General features: G+C 37.0%; 2 protein-coding genes across 2 annotated transcripts in view; one reads left to right on the forward strand and one right to left on the reverse strand.

Moving 5' to 3' along the window:
* LOC145988893 (mutS protein homolog 4-like) overlaps positions 1-10488 on the forward strand; it is a 56800-nt gene extending 46312 nt beyond the window's left edge. Inside the window, exons 15-17 of the mRNA XM_083124179.1 lie at positions 4890-5098; positions 6016-6208; positions 9455-10488. Of these exons, the coding sequence (XP_082980305.1) occupies positions 4890-5098; positions 6016-6208; positions 9455-9640 (588 nt within the window). The 3' untranslated portion in view covers positions 9641-10488. The remainder of the gene's footprint in view (positions 1-4889; positions 5099-6015; positions 6209-9454) is intronic.
* Positions 10489-11634: 1146 nt separating this feature from the next.
* Positions 11635-23931, reverse strand: part of Prp8 (pre-mRNA processing factor 8) — a 116443-nt gene continuing 104146 nt past the window's right edge. The window contains exons 38-42 of the mRNA XM_083124178.1: positions 23162-23327; positions 15255-15458; positions 14021-14145; positions 13117-13271; positions 11635-12069 (exon numbers count right to left, since the gene is read on the reverse strand). Of these exons, the coding sequence (XP_082980304.1) occupies positions 11915-12069; positions 13117-13271; positions 14021-14145; positions 15255-15458; positions 23162-23327 (805 nt within the window). The 3' untranslated portion in view covers positions 11635-11914. The remainder of the gene's footprint in view (positions 12070-13116; positions 13272-14020; positions 14146-15254; positions 15459-23161; positions 23328-23931) is intronic.

A 23931-nucleotide genomic window follows, 5' to 3' on the forward strand; every position in this document is an offset into this window, starting at 1 on the left:
AATTTTTTATACCTGTGTGTTTGCTGTTGTTGTTGTTGTAATGTCCATTGTATGATTGAACATAAGCAAAATATTTTAGAGATAATTACAAATATAGAAATCTAACTTCCAAATGCACTAATTACGTACTAATGTTGAAAAAATAACTTTATGGTGCTACTGTAAAGAATGTCGTGAATTCTGCTGCATCTGACAATAAAAAAGGTTAAATATGTTTTTATTATTATTTTTTGTTTGTTTGTAAAAGAATGGGAGGTAAATGTTAGAATAGATCTGTTAGAACTTGGTGTGGATAGTAATAACTGGATTGGGAGTGCGCAAGACAGAAAGAGGTGGAGGTTTTATGTTGCTTCGGCAATGAACCTTCGGGTTTTGTGATGACAGAGAGTTAGTTAGTTTGTAAAAGTTGTGATAAAATACGTGTGGATATCTCAAAACAACATTAATATGTGATTTCCTTATCTTGTTGTAGACAATACATGTTACTTTTACTGATATATTTTGATCGGGTCTATCAGACCCCACATATGTAAAGTAGTAAATATTTTTTGGGTATGCATCCTAGGGTTAAAAAAAAAGTAATGAGATACATAAATTTAAATGTATCGGAGATTTCATTCATTGCAAAAGAACAATGGAAAAAATTAAATAACGAGGATGGTAATATAGACTCACCACAGAATTATTTACTCCAACTGTAGAGGTTAACAGACTTGAAAATAGGACAGAAATATTGGGTTTTCTGATGATATTTAAGATTTATACTGAGAGTTTAACAAGAACCTCAATTGATATTTTTGGACTTCTAAAAATTAAAGAGAGACATTCCTCACTGTTAATGCAGTTGTTAGGCTTCATCAATATAACGATAGCTTGTATGCAGTGCTCAAAGTGAAAATGCTTAGCTAAGGGGGAGGGGGGGCTGCCTGGTCAAGTTTGGAAACAGTGCTCCAAGTGGGGAATGCCCATGCAAATTATCTTAGTTGGGGGGGATGCTTTACACACATTTTCTTAACTAGGGGATAGTATCTCCCCCATGTTCCCCTACTTAAAGCACTGCTTATATGACAAAACAGCATTGGCAAGATTACATTTGTTATGAATGTTTGCTGAAGGGAGCATGTGTTCTCCCAAAACGTGTTTACCTGATCATATCAACCATAAATTACAATAAAAATTTCAAGTTCCCTTTCTGCACTGGAAATGTTATTATACTTCATGGAATATACCAATCCTGATTTCTGTGTTGCCACTTTCAGTTTGGAAGTGACATTAACATAAAGTACAGTTAATCATTAAATTTATTAGAAGAATTACTAAATTACACAGTTTCCCATACTATGGTTGTGTGGTCTAAGGCAGGGGTTTCCAACTGGCGCATGCGGCCCGCGGTGCCCTTTTTTGCGGCCCGCGAAGTCAGTTTGCAAAATACATTAATTTTATGTATTTTTATTAAAATACGTTGTATTTTTACTGAAGGAACGGAAGCTCTGTGAAGAAAGACAATATCACAGATAGAATTTATTTTGCAGTCAATAATGATCATCAGAAGAATCTAAAGTGACCTAACTTTCTCTTCACATCATGCAGTTCACCCCTTCGCTATGCGGAATGAACTCGTCCGCTTCCGCGAAGGCTTCACTCTGTGTGTTTAGAAACAAACTGCAGAGCGGCGCTAAAGAGATCTGTTTTACTACGCACGAAGTACGAAGTGAGTTCGAGTGTTCCAATTCGGATTGTACTGTAACTAATTGTTAAAGTTTGTGCAAATATCGAAATCAGCAATATCTCCAAAAAACGTAAGATTGAAAATGAAAATAGAACCTACCAAGAACGTTGGGAAAAGGACTACCTCGTTACGAACAACAATGGAAAGCTGCAGTGTTTGGTGTGTTTGCAAATTATATCAGTGCTCAAGGAATATAACGTGAAGAGACATTATACAACTAAGCATGAAGAAAGATACGGAAAATATGAAGAAGAGTCTAGGGATTTGTTAATTGTGGACCTGAAGAAGAAAGTCAAACAGCAGACAGGTATGTTTAGCAGTTTTACAAAGGGGCAGACGTCAGCTCTGCATGCTTCTTATGCAGTTTCACTTGAACTTGCTAAGGCAAAGAAACCTTTTTCTGATGGAAACATAGTGAAAAGGTGCGCAATTGAAATGGCAAAGGCTTTCGGGGACTCTAGCGTTGCTAGCAAATTTGAATCAGTTTCACTTTCTAACCAGACTGTACAAAGACGGGTTATGGATATGGGAGAACAAGTAACAGAAAAAATGTATAACATGGTTAAAAGTAGTTCCTATTTTTCGTTGTGTCTGGATGAAAGTACAGATCAGACAGATGTGAGTCAGCTCTTGATATTTATACGTATAACGCAAGACGATTTTTCAACAAACGAAGAATTATTTGACCTCTGCTCTCTTCACGGAACCACTAAAGGGAAGGACATATATGATGCGGTAAAAATGTCGGTAGATAAGATCGGAGGTTTTGATAAGTGTTCATGCATTGTAACAGATGGAGCAAAATCGATGACAGGAGATAAATCTGGATTTGTAGGAATGCTTAAGGAAAGTGGAGTAAATTGTCCAGCGTTTCATTGCATCCTTCACCAAATGGCTCTGTGTGGGAAATCAGTGAAACTAAATGAAGTATTTAAAACAGTTATACAAATAATAAACAAGATTCGAGGGGGGAACAGAGCCCTTCTACATAGAAAGTTACGAGAGTTTTTGGAGGATAAGGAGGCAGAATATGACGACTTACTTCTTTTTAACCATGTGAGGTGGTTGAGTGCAGGAAAGTGCCTTCAGAGATTTTTTGCAATAAGAAATGAAATCCTTGCGTTCCTTGAACAGTTTGCCTCATCGGACGCAAGACAACTGGAACAGTTTCAGAGTATGGACTTCCTTAAACAACTGGCGTTTCTAACAGATATCACAGGCCATCTGAACGAACTGAACTTGAAACTGCAGGGAAGAAACCAGCTGGTGTCAGATTTAATGGGAAACATAAATGGGTTTCGTAATAAACTGAAGATTTTCAACGTTACTTTGGAGAGGAATAACCTGGTCCATTTTCCAAGCTGTCGGCGGCTAGCAGAAGATGAAGAAACACTGGACTTTTCTGAATTCAGTGCAAATATTAAAGAAATAATGGATGAGTTTGACACCAGATTTAAAGATTTTGAAGAACTTAAAAGCAGCATCCAGCTATTTAGCAATCCTCTTGGTGTTAACATCGAAGAACAAGAAGCTTCTCTCCAACTTGAATTGTGTGATTTGCAAGGCGATGTGTTCCTTCAAACTAGGCAAGAAAAGGGGCCAGAGTTTTTCAAATACCTTTCAAAGGAACGCTTTCCAAACCTTCGTAGTTTTGGGCAAAGAATGACATCGATGTTCGGCAGCACATACACGTGTGAAAGTGTTTTCTCTTCAATGAAGTTCATCAAGAACCGTTACAGAAGCCGACTGGCAGATTCTTCATTGCTTCACCTTCTGAGACTTTCAAATACAGAAATTGAAGTGGACATTCCAACTTTAATAAAAGAAGCAGATCGGCCTCAATTCTCACATTGAACACTTACTATGAAGGACTCTTATTTGTAAGGTGTGTTTTTCATTTCTTTCAATTCATCCATAGGTATCGGGTTTTTGTGAAATAAATTGTAATTATACCATTTTGATTTTGTGATTCCATTGTTTTTATTGCCTCATTTTAGAAATTTAGGTCATTCGAAAGTACTACATTTTCAGTTCAGTACTTACAATTTTTGTAATTTTTAACACCCCCCCCCCAAAAAAAAAAATGCGGCCCGCCAATCAACTGCTGGATATAATTTTGGCCCTCGGACCTTTTGAAGTTGGAAACCACTGGTCTAAGGCATCATGATTTGAGCTGAAGTTATGGGTTGCATGCTGGTTCTGGTCTCCTGGGGAAAGCATAACAACTGAAGCATAACAACTTTTCCCCTTTACATTTTGGCCAGTGTATGGGACCGATGGCCATGCACCATCATGAGGAAATTGGGGAGCTACGGATGAGTAGTGTAACCCGGTTGTGAAAGCCTTCAACAACGACTGGAAGTTTGTCATGCTGACCACATGTCACCTCGCAACTGGTTGAACAATCACCCACCTCTACTGAGACATGTGGGAATGAGGCCAGCAGTTGCTAGGTAGGTCTTGGCTCTCAAGGGTTCTTGTGCCATGGGTTATTTTACTCCATTACACAGTAGTGTATTTTTAATTGTAGTAAGGACTGAAAATATGGAGTCAGAGATTACAAGTTGATAAAAATACCAGCATAATAACTCATACATACATGTAAGTAATATGTCATGAACATGACATCATTTCATGAAAACGAAACAAAGAAGAGCATGACTGAAATTATCATGAGCGTATGGGGCCTCTCCCATGGCGCAGTGGTAGCGTCATTGCCTTGTAATCAAGGGGTCTCGGGTTCGATACCCGGTGGAGGCACAAGTGGTTCGGATTCCACTTTAAACTGTAGGTCCAGTCCCGATTAGCCTTACTGTGCATAAAGTGGACTTAAAACACCAACTCAAATCATGAGCGTATGTATTTAGCATGGTAAGAGATAGGTACACTTGTATTCCCTTTCTTTGCCATATACCTTCCCTGAGGCAACTGAAAAGCTATCCCCCATGCATAGCACTTTATGCTCATGCACATAGTGGGGGGCCCTGGCTGTAAGAAAGGACGACTGATAGTTTTGTGTGGAAATATCAAATAAACAAAAAAAAAAAAGTACAAGGATAATAAATTAATTAATTAATATTCATTATAGCATAGTTGTGATTACATGGACTCAACTCATATTTTCAATTCCTTAAAACTAAACTTCACTCCTTTCTTCCAGATGAAAGAGATGAACTACATCCTGCAGAGAGTAACAGATTGTTCTCTTGTGATTGTTGATGAGCTTGGAAGGGGAACTTCTTGTGAAGAAGGAACAGCCATTGCATGGGCCCTTTCGGAGAGGCTCTTGGAAACAAAAGCTTTCATTTTCTTCGCAACTCATTTCATTCTGCTCACCAAGCTCCAGGATCTCTACTATAATGTCACAAAGTAAGTTCAGTAAATGACATTACGTAAGTGAAAAGGCTTATACACATATATATTTACTTTGTAAACAAAAAGGAGAATAGATTAATGGTGAGAATTTGAAAAGTGGCATAATTTAGTGAGCTTTGTGGAGAATTTGAAGAGAAATTTACTGTAATTTAGATATTTATTGTTTGATTGATTTAGTTTATTTTAGTTTGCTTTTATGACACTTTTGACTAAACATGAAGATGAGGATGAGTAATGATAAAATGAAATTGATGAACACCCATGCTCAGGCTGGTATCATAGCTCTATGATTTTATGGAGAATTTGAAAGGAGACCTAATTTAGAGGGTTTAAGGAGAATTTGATGGTGGCAATTTAGGTTTTATAGAGAATTAGAAGGGAGTCAAAATTCAGAGGTGTTTGTGGACAATTTGATAGGTGACCTAATTCAGAGAATTTTGTGTCGGTTAGAAGAACATGATTTAGAATTCTTTGTGAATAACATGAAGGCAGATATAGTTAAGGACATAACTTAAGGGGAGTTTATGAAAGATCTACAACAGGACATCATTGAGACAGGGTTTTGTGGAAGATTTGAAGGTTATGGGGTTTTCTTAGTAGCCAGTCCACTTTTATTCCATTCTACAATTATTTGATCTACATGGCCAAGTTGAAAGATTCTGAGGAGAAAAATTTTAAAGAGTTGAAGGAACTTAGTTTTTAGTGTATTATGCCTAAGTATGCATGCATGCATGCACTCACTCACACACTCTCAATCTCACTCTCATCCAAGCGAGGTTGATGTTTGGGCACCTTCATAAAAGGTTGCACGTTGCACCTCAGTGACAAATCTGAAAGTAATTTCTAAACACATATGAATAATTGATGAACTAAAAGAAAATGCATTTCCAATAATTTTCTTTGCTTTCCAGCTATCATCTTGATACATCTGAAGAAGCTGTGCAAGGCAAAGACAGGACACAGCTGAACTACACCCACAAACTTGTGAAAGGAGTTACAAAGGTGGAGAACTATGGAATTAAACTTGCACAGGTTTCAAATCTTCCTCCATCAGTTGTGCAAAATGCCCAGCAGCTTGTGGAGCAGATAAACGTGCAAAGAAAGGTATAGTTTTATCTCCAATTCACATCTTTCAAATACATATGTATATATTATATGAGCCAATACTGCCAATTAAGAGTGGTAAGGTGTGCAAACGTTGATAACGTATAACTTTCAAGCACAACATAGGTTTTACACATATGCAATATGGAGAGACACAAAATAAGAAAATACACACGCTAACACTAAGTTGCGTACATATTCAAAGTCTATTCAATACATATATACAACACATATTATTTAAATACATTACATTACAGAAAACAAGGAGATTGCGAACGAAGCAAGCAAGAAAATTTTTAGATCTAATTTTTGCAAAGAGGGCAATTGTTCCTCTGTACCCCCATGCAGTTGCCCTTGGCCGCCAATGCTTGCCCCCTGCTATTTACCATAAAAGGGTGCAAATATCATCACGGTGCCCCAAGCCATTTTCTATTTCACAACTGTTGTAATGTTCAGAAGTTCAGATAACCTGAGGGGCCTGCAAAATGAAGCATGTAAAAAACCTGCACATGATCTTTAGGAGTTCAGACAATCTGTAAATCACCTAAAATGCCTGCAGGTAAGTTCAGGAGTTCAGATAATCATGAACCATGGAATATATCTGCAGCTAATGTTCACGAGTTCAGATAATCATGAAGCATGAAATGTACCTGCAGAAAATGTTCAGATGATCTGTGATGCATGCAAAATGAAGCATGAAAAATACCTACAGATAATATTCAGTTCAGACAATCTGTAAATCATGCAAAATGTCTGCAGATAATGTTCTGGACTTCAGATAATCTGTGAAGAATGTCAAATGCCTAAAGATATTGTTCCAGGATGTTGTATAATCTGTGAAGTCTGCAGATAATGTTCAGAAGTTCAGATAACCTGTGAGGCCTACAAAATGAAGCATGTAAAATACCTTCACATGATATTTAGGAGTTCAGACAATCTGTAAATTATGTAAAATGTCTGCAGATGAAGGTAAGTTCAGGAGTTCAGATATTCATGAAAAATGGAATATACCTGCAGGTAATGTTCAGAGTTCAGATAATCATGAAGGATGAAATAAATATAACTGCAGAAAATGTTCACATGATCTGTGATGCACGCAAAATGCCTGTGAAGGGTGTTCAGGAGTTTAGATAACCTGAGAGGCCTGCAAAATGAAGCATGTAAAAAACCTGCACACGATATTTAGTTCAGACAACCTGTAAAATGTCTGCAGATGAAGGTAAGTTCAGGAGTCCAATTAACCTGTGAAACATGCAAAATGCCTGCAGGTAATGTTCAGGAGTTCACGTAATCATGAAGCATGAAATATAACTGCAGAAAATGTTCACATGATCTGTGATGCATGCAAAATGCCTGTGAAGGATGTTTAGGAGTTCAAATAACCTGTGAAGCCTGCAAAATAAAGCCTGAAAAATACCTAAAACCTGTACCAGCTAACTGTAGACCAGGCAAATGAGAATAAGTCTCTGCACAAGTAGTGATGTAAGACGGCTCCACCGAGGAACAGTGAGAGAAATGGGATTGCGTAATGGGCAACTGGAGATACCCGATTTCCCTACTTTGCTCTGCAGCATTGCAAACTTTTGAAAATGATAATACCGTATGCACATGGCAAATGGACCGTACATTTAGGTACCGTAAGTCCGTACATGACATGAATTCCGTACATGTACAATTAGTACCGTACAGCTGGCAACGCTGCACTTTCACTACTCAATTTCTCTCCCCCTCCTCCTCCTCTGCCGCTATGCACGGCCCTGCTCCACAGTTAGCTGGGACAGGGTATACAGATAATATTCAGTTCAGACAATCTGTAAATGATGCAAAATGCCTAGAGATATTGTTCCAAGACCTTAAATAATCTGTGAAGCCTGCATATAATGTTCAGAAGTTCAGATAACCTGAGAGGCCTGCAAAATGAAGCATGTAAAAAGCCTGCACATGGTATTTAGGAGTTCAGACAATCTGTAAATCATGTAATATGTCTGCAGATGAAGGTAAGTTCAGGAGCCCAAATAACCTGTAAAACATGCAAAATGTTTACTGATAATGTTCCAGGACCTCAGATAATCTGTGAAGCCTGTAAAATGCTTACAGATAATGTTGTTCAGATAATCGTAAAGCACAAAATATACCTGCAGAAAATGTTCAGCGTTCAGATAATCTGAGGCCTGCAGATAATGTTCAGGAGACCAGATAATGATGAGAACACATTCAAAATGCCTGCAGATAATCTGTAAAGCATGCAAAATGTCTAGATAATTTTCAGGAGTTGAGATAACCTGTAAAAGCAAAATGTCTGCAGATAACATTTAGAAGTTCAGATAACTTGCAAATCATAGGAAAAGCCTGTAGATAATGTTCTGGAGTTCAAATAATTGTGAAGCATGAAATATACCTGCAGATAATGTTCAGGGATTCAGAGAATCTGTTAAGAATGCAAAATGCCTGTGAAGGATGTTCAAGAGTTCAGATGATCTGAGGGGGCCTGCAAAATGCCTGCAGATAACGTTCAGGGGTTCATATTATTTGAGCACCATGGAAAATAACTGCAGGTAATGTTCAGTTAATATAATTTACGAAGCATGTTAATATGTATGTATGCATATGTTTGCTGACTTGCTTTTTCCGAGATTTATAACTGCAATTTTCATTTTTACAAAAAGTTTGTTTCAAACAATATGATATTGGTAGTTCTAGTTTAAAGACACTTATCATAACTCTGAAGTAAAGCAGTAATTCTTATTTGTATCTAGAATACGTGTGCTGTTCATACAGGTTTTGAAAAGATTATGATAAAGAATCCTTCATGTACTGTATATAATATGAAAAGTAGAAATTTTTAAGGCATGTATGCAGGTAACGAGATAGCTTTTGTGCATGTTATGTACAGTCACAGACACTAACGGCTTGTAACGATTCCATTGAAAGTCAATGTATTCATTACTTCATTACAAGCTGGCAGTGTCCGTGACTGTACAAGTTCTCATTTTTCTTGGCCTTTTGAGGAAAACACCTGAACAAATCAACCATGGTTGTCCTCTGCATATACCCTGTCCATGTAAAATAAATGTCTACATACATAGGGTTCTTTGGATAAATTAATGAATCAGGGTCTTCTGGAAACATTTGTCATTGTATATCAGATTATTAGGCTACAAAGTTTTAAATCAATACATACCTTACTTCAGTAGCAATAATAAGAAGGTAGTGTGTTAAAACAAGTGTTTCTTAATCTGATTGCAGCCCTTGCCTGTTGTGGAAGGAGAGAATTTGAGAGAGAGAAGAATGTTTGAGCTCATCTCTGAACTTCAGGTCTTGGCAGAAAAGAAAAACCTATCAACTGAAGAATTGCAGGAAGCCTTCAAACAGTTACAAGTTAAGTATTCTGACACTAACACTTCACTTGAGGAAGTTAATATGGAGGAGTAAAGGTTTTATAAGACTTAATGTTCAAGATGAAAAATGGTTTGCTTTATTTGGAATCTGCCATTAAAAAAAGATGATATGCAGTTTCAACTTGCCCTTGTAATTACTTTGGCAAGAAATTAAGTTGTCAAAAATAGAAACAAATTGAGCATTACATATAGTTTGAAGAATTTTTTGCTTTCTTTTACATTCACTAATCATTAGTTAAAGAATCATATTGTTCTAGTTATGAATTATAAACATGTTTCTGCATTATTATGCAAACTATTAACCTGCCAATATTTCCATCCCCTTCTAATTAAAGTTCAGTTTTTCTGTCAGTTTGCAGACATATTTCATTTAAATAGTTTACACTATTGTTGATCTACTGCTAAAACAATTACAAATGTTTCCTTAATGTTCATATTCAACCTGGAAACAGGAACAAACAAATATTATATTTTTAACTTTGATATAAACCCCACACCTTTCCTGGTTTTCTCACCAAATTTTGAACTAATGTATCTTAAGTTTGATTATCATCAAGTTAAGCATCTACATTGTAGAATTTGTGTATCTGAATCTTACTTCAACAACACTTTTATAGGTATAAAATATATACACACACACACACACGCACACACAATGCATACATTTATTTTTAGGGCTGAATTATTATTATTATTAGTGATTCTCAGAGACATTGATACTCATCCTTTCAAATTGTAAGAATTAGAAGTTATTCAAAATATTAATATGTAAGTATTCCACTGCAATTACATGCAGCAATTTACCAGTTTTGATTGTTATGTTCTATGTTAAGAGAAAAGTGGAAAAAAAATCCATTCTATTCTGTTTGTTTTCAGTCACATTTTTACCACATTGTTATTATTTAAAAAGTCAATTGTCTGTGTGTGTGTGTGTATGTATGAAAGATGATTATGTATGCATATGGATTTTGTAATATATAGCTGTATCATCTCTCTTTTGAAATTTTTCTTGAAATGAAGAGGTTCTCGAGTCTCAGGCAGTAATATGTTGACTATTTGGGACTTCTGTCCATGTTCTAAAGCAAGTACAAAAGGTTAAAAAATAAGTATGTATTATCAATTTTACCCAGGTGTAATGTGGACATTCCATCTTGCAATTAGAAAAAAAAGAAGGTAATTTAACCAAGAAACTTCTTTTTGGGGACCTCTGCAACCCCTACATTGAACTGAAGCGAGTACAAAAATTCCAAAATGTAGCACTACTCCATACCTACAATCATGCAATGTATAGTTGAAAATTGTTTCCTAGCGTATCATAATACAATAGAAAGAAAGTAGTGTTGCCATCTATTCCTAGGTAGTCTATTGGTTCTAGCACTGGATGTGTATTTTGTTTCTTGAATTTAATGTAACACAAAAGACCACTTTTCCAGAAACTCTAACTTTAAAGAGGGGTTACAATAAAAATTAAGAAATGAAATTTCCACAAAGAATGTTTTCAACTCCTGTCTGCCCCAGACTGACTCCTACTAAGCGCATGACACCAAAAAACTGTTTCCAGCAGTTGTACATCTACACCTACATACAGCCTATACAACAAAACAACATTTCCATAGCTTTACTGCTAGACTAAGGTATTTATCAGCACCTAAAATTCTGCTTTGGGAAATGGGATATCGTAATTTTCCTTTCTACAAGAGCATAATACTATGAGAAAAACAAAAGCATGTGCTTGAAAGCTTCCCATCCTGAGAAGCTGCAGTAAACTATCCAATAAAGGTTAATGTTGAGTATGGCTTATAATCTGAAAATGAATTTTGGAGAAATTACTACTGAAATGTCAGAAAAACAATTTTTTGGAAAAAGAAAAGCATCAAAAAAGTTTGGGTCGCAGGTTTTATCTACCACTAACAAAAGCAGATAAGTCTTGAAAGTATTGTAGCACATCCCATACTGTTGCTTACTTGAAATTCTCAGCAACATTGCCTTCAATTTTTCCTCTACACTTCTTGCCAGTTACAAGTTACATTACATTACAAATAAATCTTTATTGAAAGTATATACAGCATCCAATACATCATTAAAATATAATGATAATAATATTGTAATATTGATCATGTGAACTAAAATGAGAAAAAAATACACTACAATCCAGTCTTCTACTTCGAAACAAACGCAAAATAAAATTACACAAATGTGTAAACACAGTACATTCCTGGAACACCAAGTGCAAAAATTATGCAGCCAGGTGAACATATTTCTTTTGAAGTTATTTACAGCTTTTAGTCACTTTTTACTTCACACGCTTCTAAGCATACAAGTCTTCTCGGTCGGCACCCACTCCTTCTCCATCCTCCAGAGATGAGAAGTTCAGGAAATGAGCCGGTCTGTGAATTTCGTGATAGAATTCTTTTGGATTCGCCAATTGCAGCTCATACTTCATGTTCGGATCATGTCGAACACCTAATCAAAGAAGTGTAAATCAGTGTAATGCAGACATAAAATTTCATACTGGACATTAAAAATGACTACACTATCAATATGATAAGCAATGTGGTTAAGGATTATGCAAAATGTGCTACTTTTGATTAACTCTGCACCAAAATTGCGTCGCAACTATGGTAAAATAACAGCTATTCTGATTATTCACATGAACACCTTTCAACAGTTTAAGGAAAACTCTGGTAGATTTACATCGTACAGTTGCAAAGGGTTACACACAGTGGAACCCCAAATTTGCGTTTCCCGGTTTTACATTCTCATGTATTGTAAATTCAATCTTCATGGTCCCAACAGAGCAAAATGCTATAAAATTTTCCCTGATTATACATTTTCCCACATTTTAAGTTATTTCAGCTTGATCCTCTGCAAAACGTAAAATCAAGGTTCAACTGTAAATGCCAAACATTTATACTTCGTAGCATATATGTTCAGTGAATGAAAAATTGAGATTTCAGTTCGAAAACTTAATTTCAAAACTGTATTTAAATAAAAGTTCAATCCTAATCAAGATGAAAATCCATTTTTTTTTAAAATGAGGAAATTAATAAAATTTCTTTCACTCCCCAAACTGAACAAATCAAGGTCTGAATCCTAACTATAGGACCATTAGTCTCTAGATATACAATATCAAATTTCAAATTTCATGCTGAAAATAAAGAAAAAAGGGAAATAAACATGTTGAAAACAGCTCAGGTATCTAGGCAGCTTTCAGACCAAAGTGATAAGTGACACAGTGAGAAGCACTCACTGTGCATGCGTAACAAACAGACCAAGACACGACAATGCATACTGAGGAAATGCCCTGATTCAAGTGATATCCAAGCAATAACTGACATGGTATGAGAGATTGCATTTATTTCTTAACATTGCTTCAATTTGGAAGCTGTAATTTCCTGTACCCATATAAGTATCAGTGTGAATTGGTAAAGTGTCAGCACTGGTTGAAAGTCATATTCTTAGCAGATAAGGAATACTTGTCCACCATGAATGTCTTCCAAAAGCACTTACCCATGAAATTGTAGTTCCACGAGCCCTGCCCAGGCACCATGAAGAAACCAAGGAACCTGTCTGAGAGCAACATCTGCACCTTTTCGTAATGACTTGGAAGGTAGCCCTTTGGATTGTTGCCTTTGTCTGTGTTCTGGCGACCCCACTCGTAACCGCTGGAATTAAAGAAGAAATTTTACTTTGTAAACAGCTAATGATAATGATTTTAATATCGATGTACACTGAAATTCTATTTACACAAGCTATTCTATTTCAAGCCCAGTTAATGCTTTCAATAGAAGCAGCAAAACCATGTCTTCTGTCTAACCATAATTGTAACAAAAGTTATATAAAAACTTTAAAACAGCGCTACATCTTACACTATCTATTCGATTTATTGCAAGGGCCATAAGTGACCTGCTGAAGATACTTTGTATGAATTGTTTGAAGTATACTTTAAGTCCACTTTATGCACAGATAGGCTACTAGGGACTGCATCTACAGTTTAAAGGTGCCCAGGACATCTTGATTACAGTGACGTTACCACTATGACATTGGGGAGGTGAAAAGATAGTTAAATAACAAATGTTAATGCCCATTACTCACATTAAAGCTTAGGAAAATGATCCCCCCCATTTAAAATCCAGAATTGATCAATTGCCCTCAGGACATCCACGCAGTAATTAATTGTCTAAAGTAAAATGACCCCTGACCCCACACACCAGTGGTGTCAAAATAATAAGATAAATCTTCAATGAGGATGACAGCTAAATAAGAGAGAGGACCACAAAAGAAGTGTATTTTCATTTCCCCCTGAATAAAATTAAGAATAATTCCTTATGTCAAAAAAAAAAAAATCATGCATAATTCTTGACATTACCAGTAGCCAAATACCCTGTAATATCTATCCATCACTAAAACTTACCTCGGTGTGAGTTTGTATGCTGTTAGAGAGCAGGACCCAGGTGTGAAACTGCATGTGATTATTATGGTCTTCTCTCCATCCCATACGGAGTTCTCAGCCATAACTTTTGCATGTGTTGTGATATCCTGCGGGGAAATAAGGGATCAAAAATATTACACACATTTCCATTCTATAACCACATCAGAATATTATTTTACATTTTTAATATCAGACTAACACTCATATCTTCCTGGCTAAATCAATTCCTAACAGAATTTTCCTTCACTTTAAATTAATGAAAATAATGTGGCAGAAAGTTGCCAAAATCAAATTGCGAATAAAAGTTAAGGCTTTGAAAGAAACCTGGAGTTGGGGAATTTTCTTTCATTTTTTTGGTAAGACTCATAACACATCTATTCACTGTAATTTCACATCCATCAATCTGTCTGAAGTACATACAAACTGGCTGCTTACTACTTGCAGTTAGCCTTTTGTAGCACCCTGTATATATTTACAGGCAAACATCCTATCACTCTCAATGGTTATAGAATAAATAGTGTAGGGCAGGGCTCGAAAAATCCAGGTCGCCATGGCAACTAAAATTTTCAGCCCAGCAACTGTGATCTTTTGCTGTAATATGTACTAAATTTTGAAGATTCTTTATTTGCGTGGGCGAGGTTCAGCCTGAGGCTGTTCTGCCACCTAACCCGTGTCATGGAGTATGGTCAATATTTAAGGACATGTTGCATGCGTCTGTTGATAAAATTTTGACCTACTAGTGTTGCCATTTATGGAGGATATGCCCCATAAATGGCACTTTTCATTCAACCCATAAAATCGCCAGTCAAAAATTCATCAAATGCTGCACATGATCAATATTGGTCACAAATGACAGACTGATATGGCATCAGACATCTAATTATGACCCTTTGATAATTTCTTACATATTTTTCTCTCAAAAATGCATTTCTGGAAAAAATTGAACACTGCCTTCCGCCAGTTACTAATTTATCTAATTTTCTGTGTGGCGTAAACTGCTAATTTTTTAGCATTGAAAAATATCTCAATGGATGAGGCTTTATAATGCAGAAAACTCTTAAGATATATATATATATATTTAAAGTTTGGGTTGCATGATTTTTGAAACACCGTAGTATGCACAATTGCTAGTAGGTGGTTTCCTGGCACCTGATATTCAGAGCTGGGGCCTAGCTCTGAAGAAGATTTTTCGAGCACTGGTGTAGGGCCATCTTACCTGTGGCGAAAGCTGTGGCAATTCATTGGGTTGCGTGTGAATCCATCCCAGTGGTTCCATCTCCTTCAGATACTGGTGGTTCGGCAGCTGCCCAGGCAGGTGGACTGTCTGGTGCGTTCCCCACTGAGGTGGCATCACAATGCACCGGATCTCCTTCACCTGCGGATTATCTGGAGGACTGATTCCATACAGGTACCCTGCAATCTGGACAAAAGGAAATCCATTACCTACTTAAAATACACAGTTGCATAACCTACTAACAGATGCAATAAGATCAAGGGGTTCAGTTTCCTTTACAAAGTGTGAGGAGCTAAATGAGGGAAACCCTTGTGGCCTAGTGTTGGATGGAAGCTACAAGTTTACATGTGTGATTATGTAATGTATTAAATGCGGGGGGATCATTTTTCTAAGCTTTAATGGGAGTGATTGGTGTTACTTCTTTTAGTTTAATTAGAATATTTGAGTTAACACAACTGCACAAACAAAGAGAAAACTGAAAAAGTGGCTGCCAAAATATAGCTCCAACTAGCAAAAACTTTGAGAGAAAGCATTTTTGTTCTTAAGAAATACATGGGAGTTGAAACACAATTATTTTTAATATTTATAATTATATTTTTAAAGCTTCATAATCAACTTTAGGAGCTTTCAGACCAAAGTGACATGACCACAAACTGCACACAGATTAGGCACTTTTCCTTCCAGTCTGTAGAACGATGCTAATTTTATAAGTTAGGCCACTTTGTCAGCTTAACCTGTTGGCGGAACCTCAAGGAAGATTGAATCATTCAATGCTTCATGCCTATCTCCAACATTTATTTATAATTTGTACATTGAAGCGGGTGGTTCATGCATGAGTTGAATAACACAATGCACTTCCATCATGGCAGTTCTGAGTCACAGCCCTCAGGTGGTTCACAACCAAGACAACCCATCACTTCGCACACTCACTCGTGACTTCCTGTCAGCAATGCTTCTATCATCGCCACCAGAAACTCATTGGCATTTACTAATTCAACATTTTATTTCTAGCATGTGACAATTGCACATGCACGATCAGCAGATGGAGGCAACATAATGAGAAAAAGGGCCAGCTGGAGCGAGATGCAAGTGGCAAGCATCATGTGCAGTTTGTCAAGAATTTTCTTTTCTGAACGTTCATGTCCAAGTGAGATGTCTTATCACTTGCTGCTTGTCACTTCGATCTGAAAATTCCATTAGAGATCAAATTACAACTGCAACAGGATAAATCTACAACCTAGAGGTCATTGTTACTTTAACAGAATTGAAACAAATGTGTACCTTAAACGAAACTGTAACTCATTCCTTCAATGATCAAGATAAAATTTCATATAAATGGCATATATTACAAAAAAAAAAAAAATTCAAATCATCTAAGATAACATACATTAGCTCTTCAAAGAAAAATGAGTTTGTATTCATGTTCTACAATAATCACTGCTTGTACTATTTCTTCAAGGTAACTAATACCACCATCAAATCTTCTAGTACTCAAACTACTACACCCAGTCTTTTCCACTACTTATTCAGGGTGGCTACTCTAAGACCTTGAAAAATTTCAAGTATAATTCCCAGTTTTCAAGGCAAACTTTCCAAAAATTGAACGGTACGGTTCAGCCTTACGTATTACTTCCTCTCACCACTCACATACACACACACACAAATATGTTAACAATTTAAAGGATCTGTGCGATTCCAATTAAATGATATATACAATTAACGTAATTAAGGTGTGGAGTTTACATTTGCCATTTCACATACTCAAACTCGAAATACATCTACAAACACAAGTCACAAATGTTATGGGATATACTAATCTACGACAAACTGTTCATTGTGTAAGAATTTCAAAGTGACATTTACCTATCAGCTTTATGATATCTTTCAATCTTTAGTCTGTCAAATAGATTGTTCTGCAAAGGACACTAACAAAGGAAACGAACTGAGAGAATTGTGAAAACCTGCCTCATGGCAATATGTATAAGTTCAAAGGGATTTGGATTAATAAAAGTTTCAATTTTTCACATCTACGGAATAAAAATTCCATAGAATTCACGGATAATTCCCGGAGCAAATAATCCAAGAATTCCCAGTGATTAGCCACCCTGTTATTGGTTGATTTAATTTAATTTTTAACACCCATTTTTTGTTATACCACTAGCTTAGCCATTACACAGAAGCAAGAGACTGATGATTAAGACCCTATTTTTTTCTTTCATAAAATGAATTTGCATGATATGCACAGAGGAAAAAAAAACTCGTGCTGCAAATTGCATCTATTCACATTACTTGTAAAATAGAACTCTGACCTTACATTCTCAGATATTAGAATTCCACATTATACTTTCAATATTCATTCCCAATAAAACAAAAACACAACTTTTCCCAAGATTTACATTTTCCTCCATTTTACCTTCATCAGAGTAAAATTGACGTTTCATTGTACTATATTCCTAATCTTATCATTAATATTAATACAAATCCTTCATCCTTCACATCATCAAACAAAACCTCTTTGTCCCGTTACCATTTCAAATGTGTTTCCTCCACTTTCCGCCACTTTCAAATCATCATCTTCCTCCTCCTGCAGTTTCGTAAAATACTCTTCTTTTTAAATCTCTTCCTGCAGCTGCTTCAAATCCTTCTTTCTCCTCTTAACGCAGCTGATAGCCGACTCAAAAACTCTTCTTTCTACTACTACTCCTGCAGTTTTCTGTATCCTCTTCTTTTTTCTCCTCTTCCTGCAGTTTTTGAATCATCTTCTTTTTTCCTCCTCTTCCTGCAGCTGCTTCAAATCATCATCTTTCTCCTCTTCCTGCAGCTGATAGCCGACTCAAATTCTTTTCTTTCTACTACTACTCCTGCAGCTACTTCAAATCCTATTCTTTCTCAACCTCCTCCTGCAGTTTTATGTATCCTCTTCTTTTTCCTCCTCCTCCTGCAGTTTTTTTTAATCCTCTTCTTTTTCCTCCTCTTTCTGCAGCTGCTTCAAATCCTCTTCTTTCTCCTCTTCCTGCAGCTGATAGCCGACTCAAATTCTCTTCTTTCTACTACTACTCCTGCAGCTGCTTCAAATCCTCTTCTTTCTCCTCTTCCTGTAGCTGATAGCTGACTCAAATTCTCTTCTTTCTACTAGTACTTCTGCAGCTGCTTCAAATCTATTCCTTCTCCTCTTCCTGCAGCTGATAGCTGACTCAAATTCTTTTCTTTCTACTACTACTCCTACAGCTACTTCAAATCCTATTCTTTCTCATCCTCCTCCTGCAGTTTTCTGTATCCTCTTCTTCCTCCTCTTCATGCAGTTTTTGAATCTTCTTTTTTCCTTCTCTTCCTGCAGCTGCTTCAAATCTATTCTTTCTCCTCTTAACGCAGCTGATAGCCGACTCAAAAACTCTTCTTTCTACTACTACTCCTGCAGTTTTCTGTATCCTCTTTTTTTTCTACTCTTCCTGCAGTTTTTGAATCATCATCTTTTTTCTCCTCTTCCTGCAGCTGATAGCTGACTCAAATTCTTTTCTTTCTACTACTACTCCTGCAGCTACTTCAAATCCTCTTCTTTCTCCTCTTCCTGTAGGTGATAGCTGACTCAAATTCTCTTCTTTCTACTAGTACTCCTGCAGCTGCTTCAAATCTATTCTCTCTCCTCTTCCTGCAGCTGATAGCTGACTCAAATTCTCTTCTTTCTACTACTACACCTGCAGCTGCTTCAAATCCTCTTTTCTCCCCTTCCTGTAGGTGATAGCTGACTCAAATTCTCTTCTTTCTACTAGTACTCCTGCAGCTGCTTCAAATCTATTCTCTCTCCTCTTCCTGCAGCTGATAACTGACTCAAATTATCTTCTTTCTACTACTACTCCTGCAGCTGCTCCAAATCCTATTCCTTCTCATCCTCCTCCAGCTGATAGCTGACTCAAATTCTCTTCTTTCTACTAGTACTTCTGTAGCTGCTTCAAATCTATTCCTTCTCCTCTTCCTGCAGCTGACAGCTGACTCAAATTCTCTTCTTTCTACTACTACTCCTGCAGCTACTTCAAATCCTATTCCTTCTCATCCTCCTAGGAGCTGCTGATAACTGAATGGGAGGGGGGACACCACCTTGAGAAATTAGAGATAAGATCGCAAGAATGTTCCAAAATGCAGATGCGTGGTGTCTGGAAGTCTGGACCGTCTGTCCAGCTCTGACCTAGAATTCAGCAGGTCTCCGTGAGTGAGCAACTCTTGACCTTGTAGCAGACAACTTCCGGTAACCGCTTTCATTCGAAACACTTCATAAAAAGAGAAACTGTCAAAGCCACATAGGTCAACTAAAGATCGTCAACCTGCTTAATGATTTGTCATCCAAGGTTCCACAAGAGTTTACTTCGATCTTACGTGCATCATAACTCCCATTTCCCACTTCATACGTTTTCCTAACTGTGCCGATGTCATAATATTTGCCAAAAAAGTGTTCCGTTGGCTGAGTGACTTCTCTCTTTTTTCCTCTTGTCAAATGTGTAGGGGGAGGGGGGGGGGTGGCAGCGATGACGATTGTTTCAGCCACGATTTTTTTGCTAGTGTTTGCACACGGGGTGATTTCAGGCGAGGGTGGAAGTTGACCGCTCTTCCTTTCGTTTGACGTCTAAAATGGAGCAACCAGTTCTGGATACATTCTTGAAAACGAACAAAAAATATAGGACAAGTATTTAAAAAAAACAGTGTCTCCCCCCCTTCCCAGCTCATTCTCCACTGGGAATGTCAGAGGCGCAATGTGATAATTGCAGAATTCAGGTGCTATTTTTTCTTTTAATGCCATTTACTGCATAGGAAATATTGCCGTATTATTGTGTTACATAGTAAAACTTAAAGCAAGGGTCATTTCTTTCTCTTCACACTGCTGATAAAGTTCAGTCTTCGACAGTTGCGTTATCTTAAAATGCTGAGGATTTTCTCTTCAACCACCTGTTGCTTGAACTTCCAGCCAGTCTCCTTGCTTTTACCCTGCAGTTGGCTCCAGTGTTTTGTCTAGCGTCTGCAAAGATGTCGCTTTCCGATAACAGCAATGACTCATCCAGCGCGAAGCAAAAAGTCATTCTTTTGAATCTCACAAAGCTGTTTTGATTTGAAGATAACGAAATTCAATCTCCAGAAAGAAAAACAAGAGTTAAAACAACTTCTGATAAGCAAAACTGTAAATTTTATTTTGCATCTGACAAGAATAAACTTCCTCAACACTCGGAGCATGTTGGAAGGAAATGCACACAATATAATCACCACTTTTCTCCAGAACCATTCATGTGGGAGAAAAAAAAAGTGCTCAATGTAGGAATGATCACTGAGACCAATTTAAAGAAACATTATTCAAGGGGAAAACGTTTGTAGGAGCGGATGTTTGACATCGAGAATACTCCTAAATCCAACATTAAATCGCCGATTAACGTGAGAGTAAATAATGATCTCCCATTCTGATATCTAAAAATGCACAGGTCTCATAAACCTTGTTTTGAGTTCATTTTATGCTGATGGGCTAATCGGGACTAAATATACAGTTTAAAGTGAAATCCAATTCCAAACCCGAATGATTATCGACTGCGATGCTGTTTAATGATGTGTCCTAGAATACGCATTGGGTGAAAAAAGATCGCAAGTTGCACGTTTCCTTTTTCATGCTGGATTACAATGCAAGTCGAGGAAGGAGTTTGGACTGCTCCCCTTGAATGGGGGGGGGGTGACTATGAAGTTGGTTGAAGCAAAGAAAACTACTTTTTTTTTACGATGTATTTTACACAGCTGAATCATAACGAAATTTACAGCCCTGCCTTTTTTTTTCTGATGCATAGAAAGGTTGTGTTGTTTCTCCCGAGAGATCTTATCTTACCAGTTAATCTTGTAACAGACAATGCTCCAGTACACCCGCACCAAAATTGATTCTGCCTGATTATCTTCAGACTTTTGCTGGTGCCAGTGTAACTGGTATCAAGATTCTTCGAGTTTCGCTTGCAATAAGCGAGAGATTGTTTTCCTTTCCATAGGTCTCAGTGCACACAGGTTTCTCATGAACTAGAATTGGAAGTATTTCCTGGAAGAGCAACGACTGTGCACAATTGAAAGAAAGTAACATTATTTTAAATCCTTTTTTGTGAAAACGTTTTCATGTTCCATTTTCCTTCTCAACACGCGTCATGTGCATAACAGGTTGTATAACTACCTGGATAAATTGTGTTACTGTCTCCTAGGCATCTTTGTGGCCGTTTGAGCTCCGTTTAAGCTGAAAATTGGTGCAAATTCCAATAACGACTCCTTCGAAATAACGACCCTTTTCCCGGGAACTGTGAAAGGTCCTTGTATCGAGAGTTGACTGTATCTTCTTTCTACTACTTCTCCTGCAGTTCATTCAAAATCTTTTCATTCTTCTTTCTCCTCCTGCAGCTGACTCAAATTCTCTTCTATTTACTACTACTCCTGCAATTTTTTTACTCCTCCTGCAGCTGATACAAATATTCTTCTTTCTTCTCCTCCCCCTGCAGTTGCTTCAAATCCTCTTCTTTATCCTCCTCCTGCTACATCTCATAGCTGACTGAAATTCTCTTCTATATCCCCCTCCTACTTTAGCTGATTCAAATTCCCTTCTATCTCCACCTCCTCCTGCAACTGGATCAAATCCTCTTTTTTCTCCTTCTTCTGCAGCTGATAGCTAACTCAAATTCTCTTCTTTCTACTCCTCCTCCTGCAGCTGCTACAAATATTCTCTTCTTTCTCCTCCTCCTGCAGTTGCTTAAATCCTCTTCTTTATCTTCTGCCTGCTACATTTCATAGCTGTTTAAATTATCTTCTATCTCTTTCTCCTCCTTCACCTGATTCAAATTATCTTCTATCTCCACATCCTCCTGCAACTGCATCAAATCTTTTCTCCTACTACAGTACGTGCTTCAAATCCTCTTCTTTCTCCTACTCCTCCTGCAGATGATTCAAAATATCCTCTTCATCCTCATCATCATGCAGCCGCTTCAAATCCTCTCCTTCCTAAGGTCACTTTAATTATTCTCCCTTGTCCTCCTCCTCCACCCACTTCGAATCGTCTACCTCGTCCTCCTGCAGCAACTTCTAGCACTCATCTTCCTTCCCCTGAGGTCAATTCAAATCATAATCTTCCTTCTGCTGCCACCTCAAATAAAATAATACTCATTTCTGCTGCCACATGAAATCATCATCTTACTCCTGCCATAATTTCATCATATGAATTATTGTGTTTCCACTTCAAGCATCTTCCTTCCATGTGCAATCTCTTCAAACTCTCTTCCATAACTTATTACTATCACCTACAATGCTTTTACTTCACACACAACCATTTTACTACTTCCATCATGACTAGATAAAACATACAATTACCATTATAGTTTTAATATATTTGCTTACATGTTGTTAACCCCAATGTACGGAATGCAGCAAAAGTAGACCAACACATGTTGCATATTTTACTCTGTACTGTGAACACTGTATTAAAATTACACTTACAGTACATTAGCATACTATTGTACTGTAAAGATGTGTTCTGTTTGACATTCAAAAAAGGTTCTCTTTCAGCATTAAGACAGTACTATATATGGTCTACTTTTGCTGTATCCTGCATTTACGACAGAATATAAAATACACATGCTAGCAGACAATATAAGCAACTGTATCACACAGATAGTAAATAATAAATACATAACTGGTCCTATACACAGATTGAGAACCTACTAAAATAATCTCAGAAGATCAACTATGAGGAAAACAACCACAAATAAGTGGATCATCAAAGCAGAAGTTCTGCACCAACAAAATACAATGCAACATAAATACAATAAATGAAACAAACAACAATAACCACATCATAAAGATGTACTGTTTTCATTCAAAAAATACAAACTCACCTGTGCTCTCAAATCTGATATGGTGACAAACTTCTTGAGTACATTCTTTGGCAGAATGTATGTATACCCTGTTTCCTTGATGTCATCTGAAGACACATAAATGTGGTTTGTACGAAGGTGAAGGTTTGTTGCAGAGATGGCTCTCACTCTCCATTCGGTTTTTGAACTGTGTAAAGATAAAGAGCAAACATTTCTATTAATTTGCTTAAGAAATTTTGAAAAATATGTCAAAAACTTTTCTTGATACTTTCAATCAGATTGTACTTCCAGATTCCTAGCAACAGTATCTTATTGTTGCTACCTGCACATTTTCATTGCAACAAATGGTTGCGACAATGATTTCCAAAGTTATGTGTTGCTGGTGAGCTGCAGTACTGCCTAAACAGAATGAATCATGCACATGAAATTTGATCAGTGTTATGAGAGATTAACTTTTGAATCCCAGTTTGTCACTTGTAAACATAGTTTCTACATTGGTTGTCTCTTTGGAAAATTTTGCCAGCTGAATACTAAGTTGTTTATTAATTTTGATAATTGACACCAATTGACAACCTGATGAATCACTTCAGAACTCATCTCCAATGAAGAAGATGTGACAAAACAGCATTCAGCCGGCAATTTGTTTGCACAAATAGTTCAGATGCACAGAGAACTGTCATGCAAGTGGCAGAATACTAGTGTAGGTATAACTGGCTAATACAGCAGGCTAGATCTTAGATTCATATGAAATCACTTTCTTTTACACCATGATGTATCTGCAATCCTTGTGT

The sequence above is a fragment of the Lepisma saccharinum genome, chromosome 6 (assembly GCF_977018435.1).
Source record: "Lepisma saccharinum chromosome 6, izLepSacc3.1, whole genome shotgun sequence".
NCBI classification, from domain to species: domain Eukaryota; kingdom Metazoa; phylum Arthropoda; class Insecta; order Zygentoma; family Lepismatidae; genus Lepisma; species Lepisma saccharinum.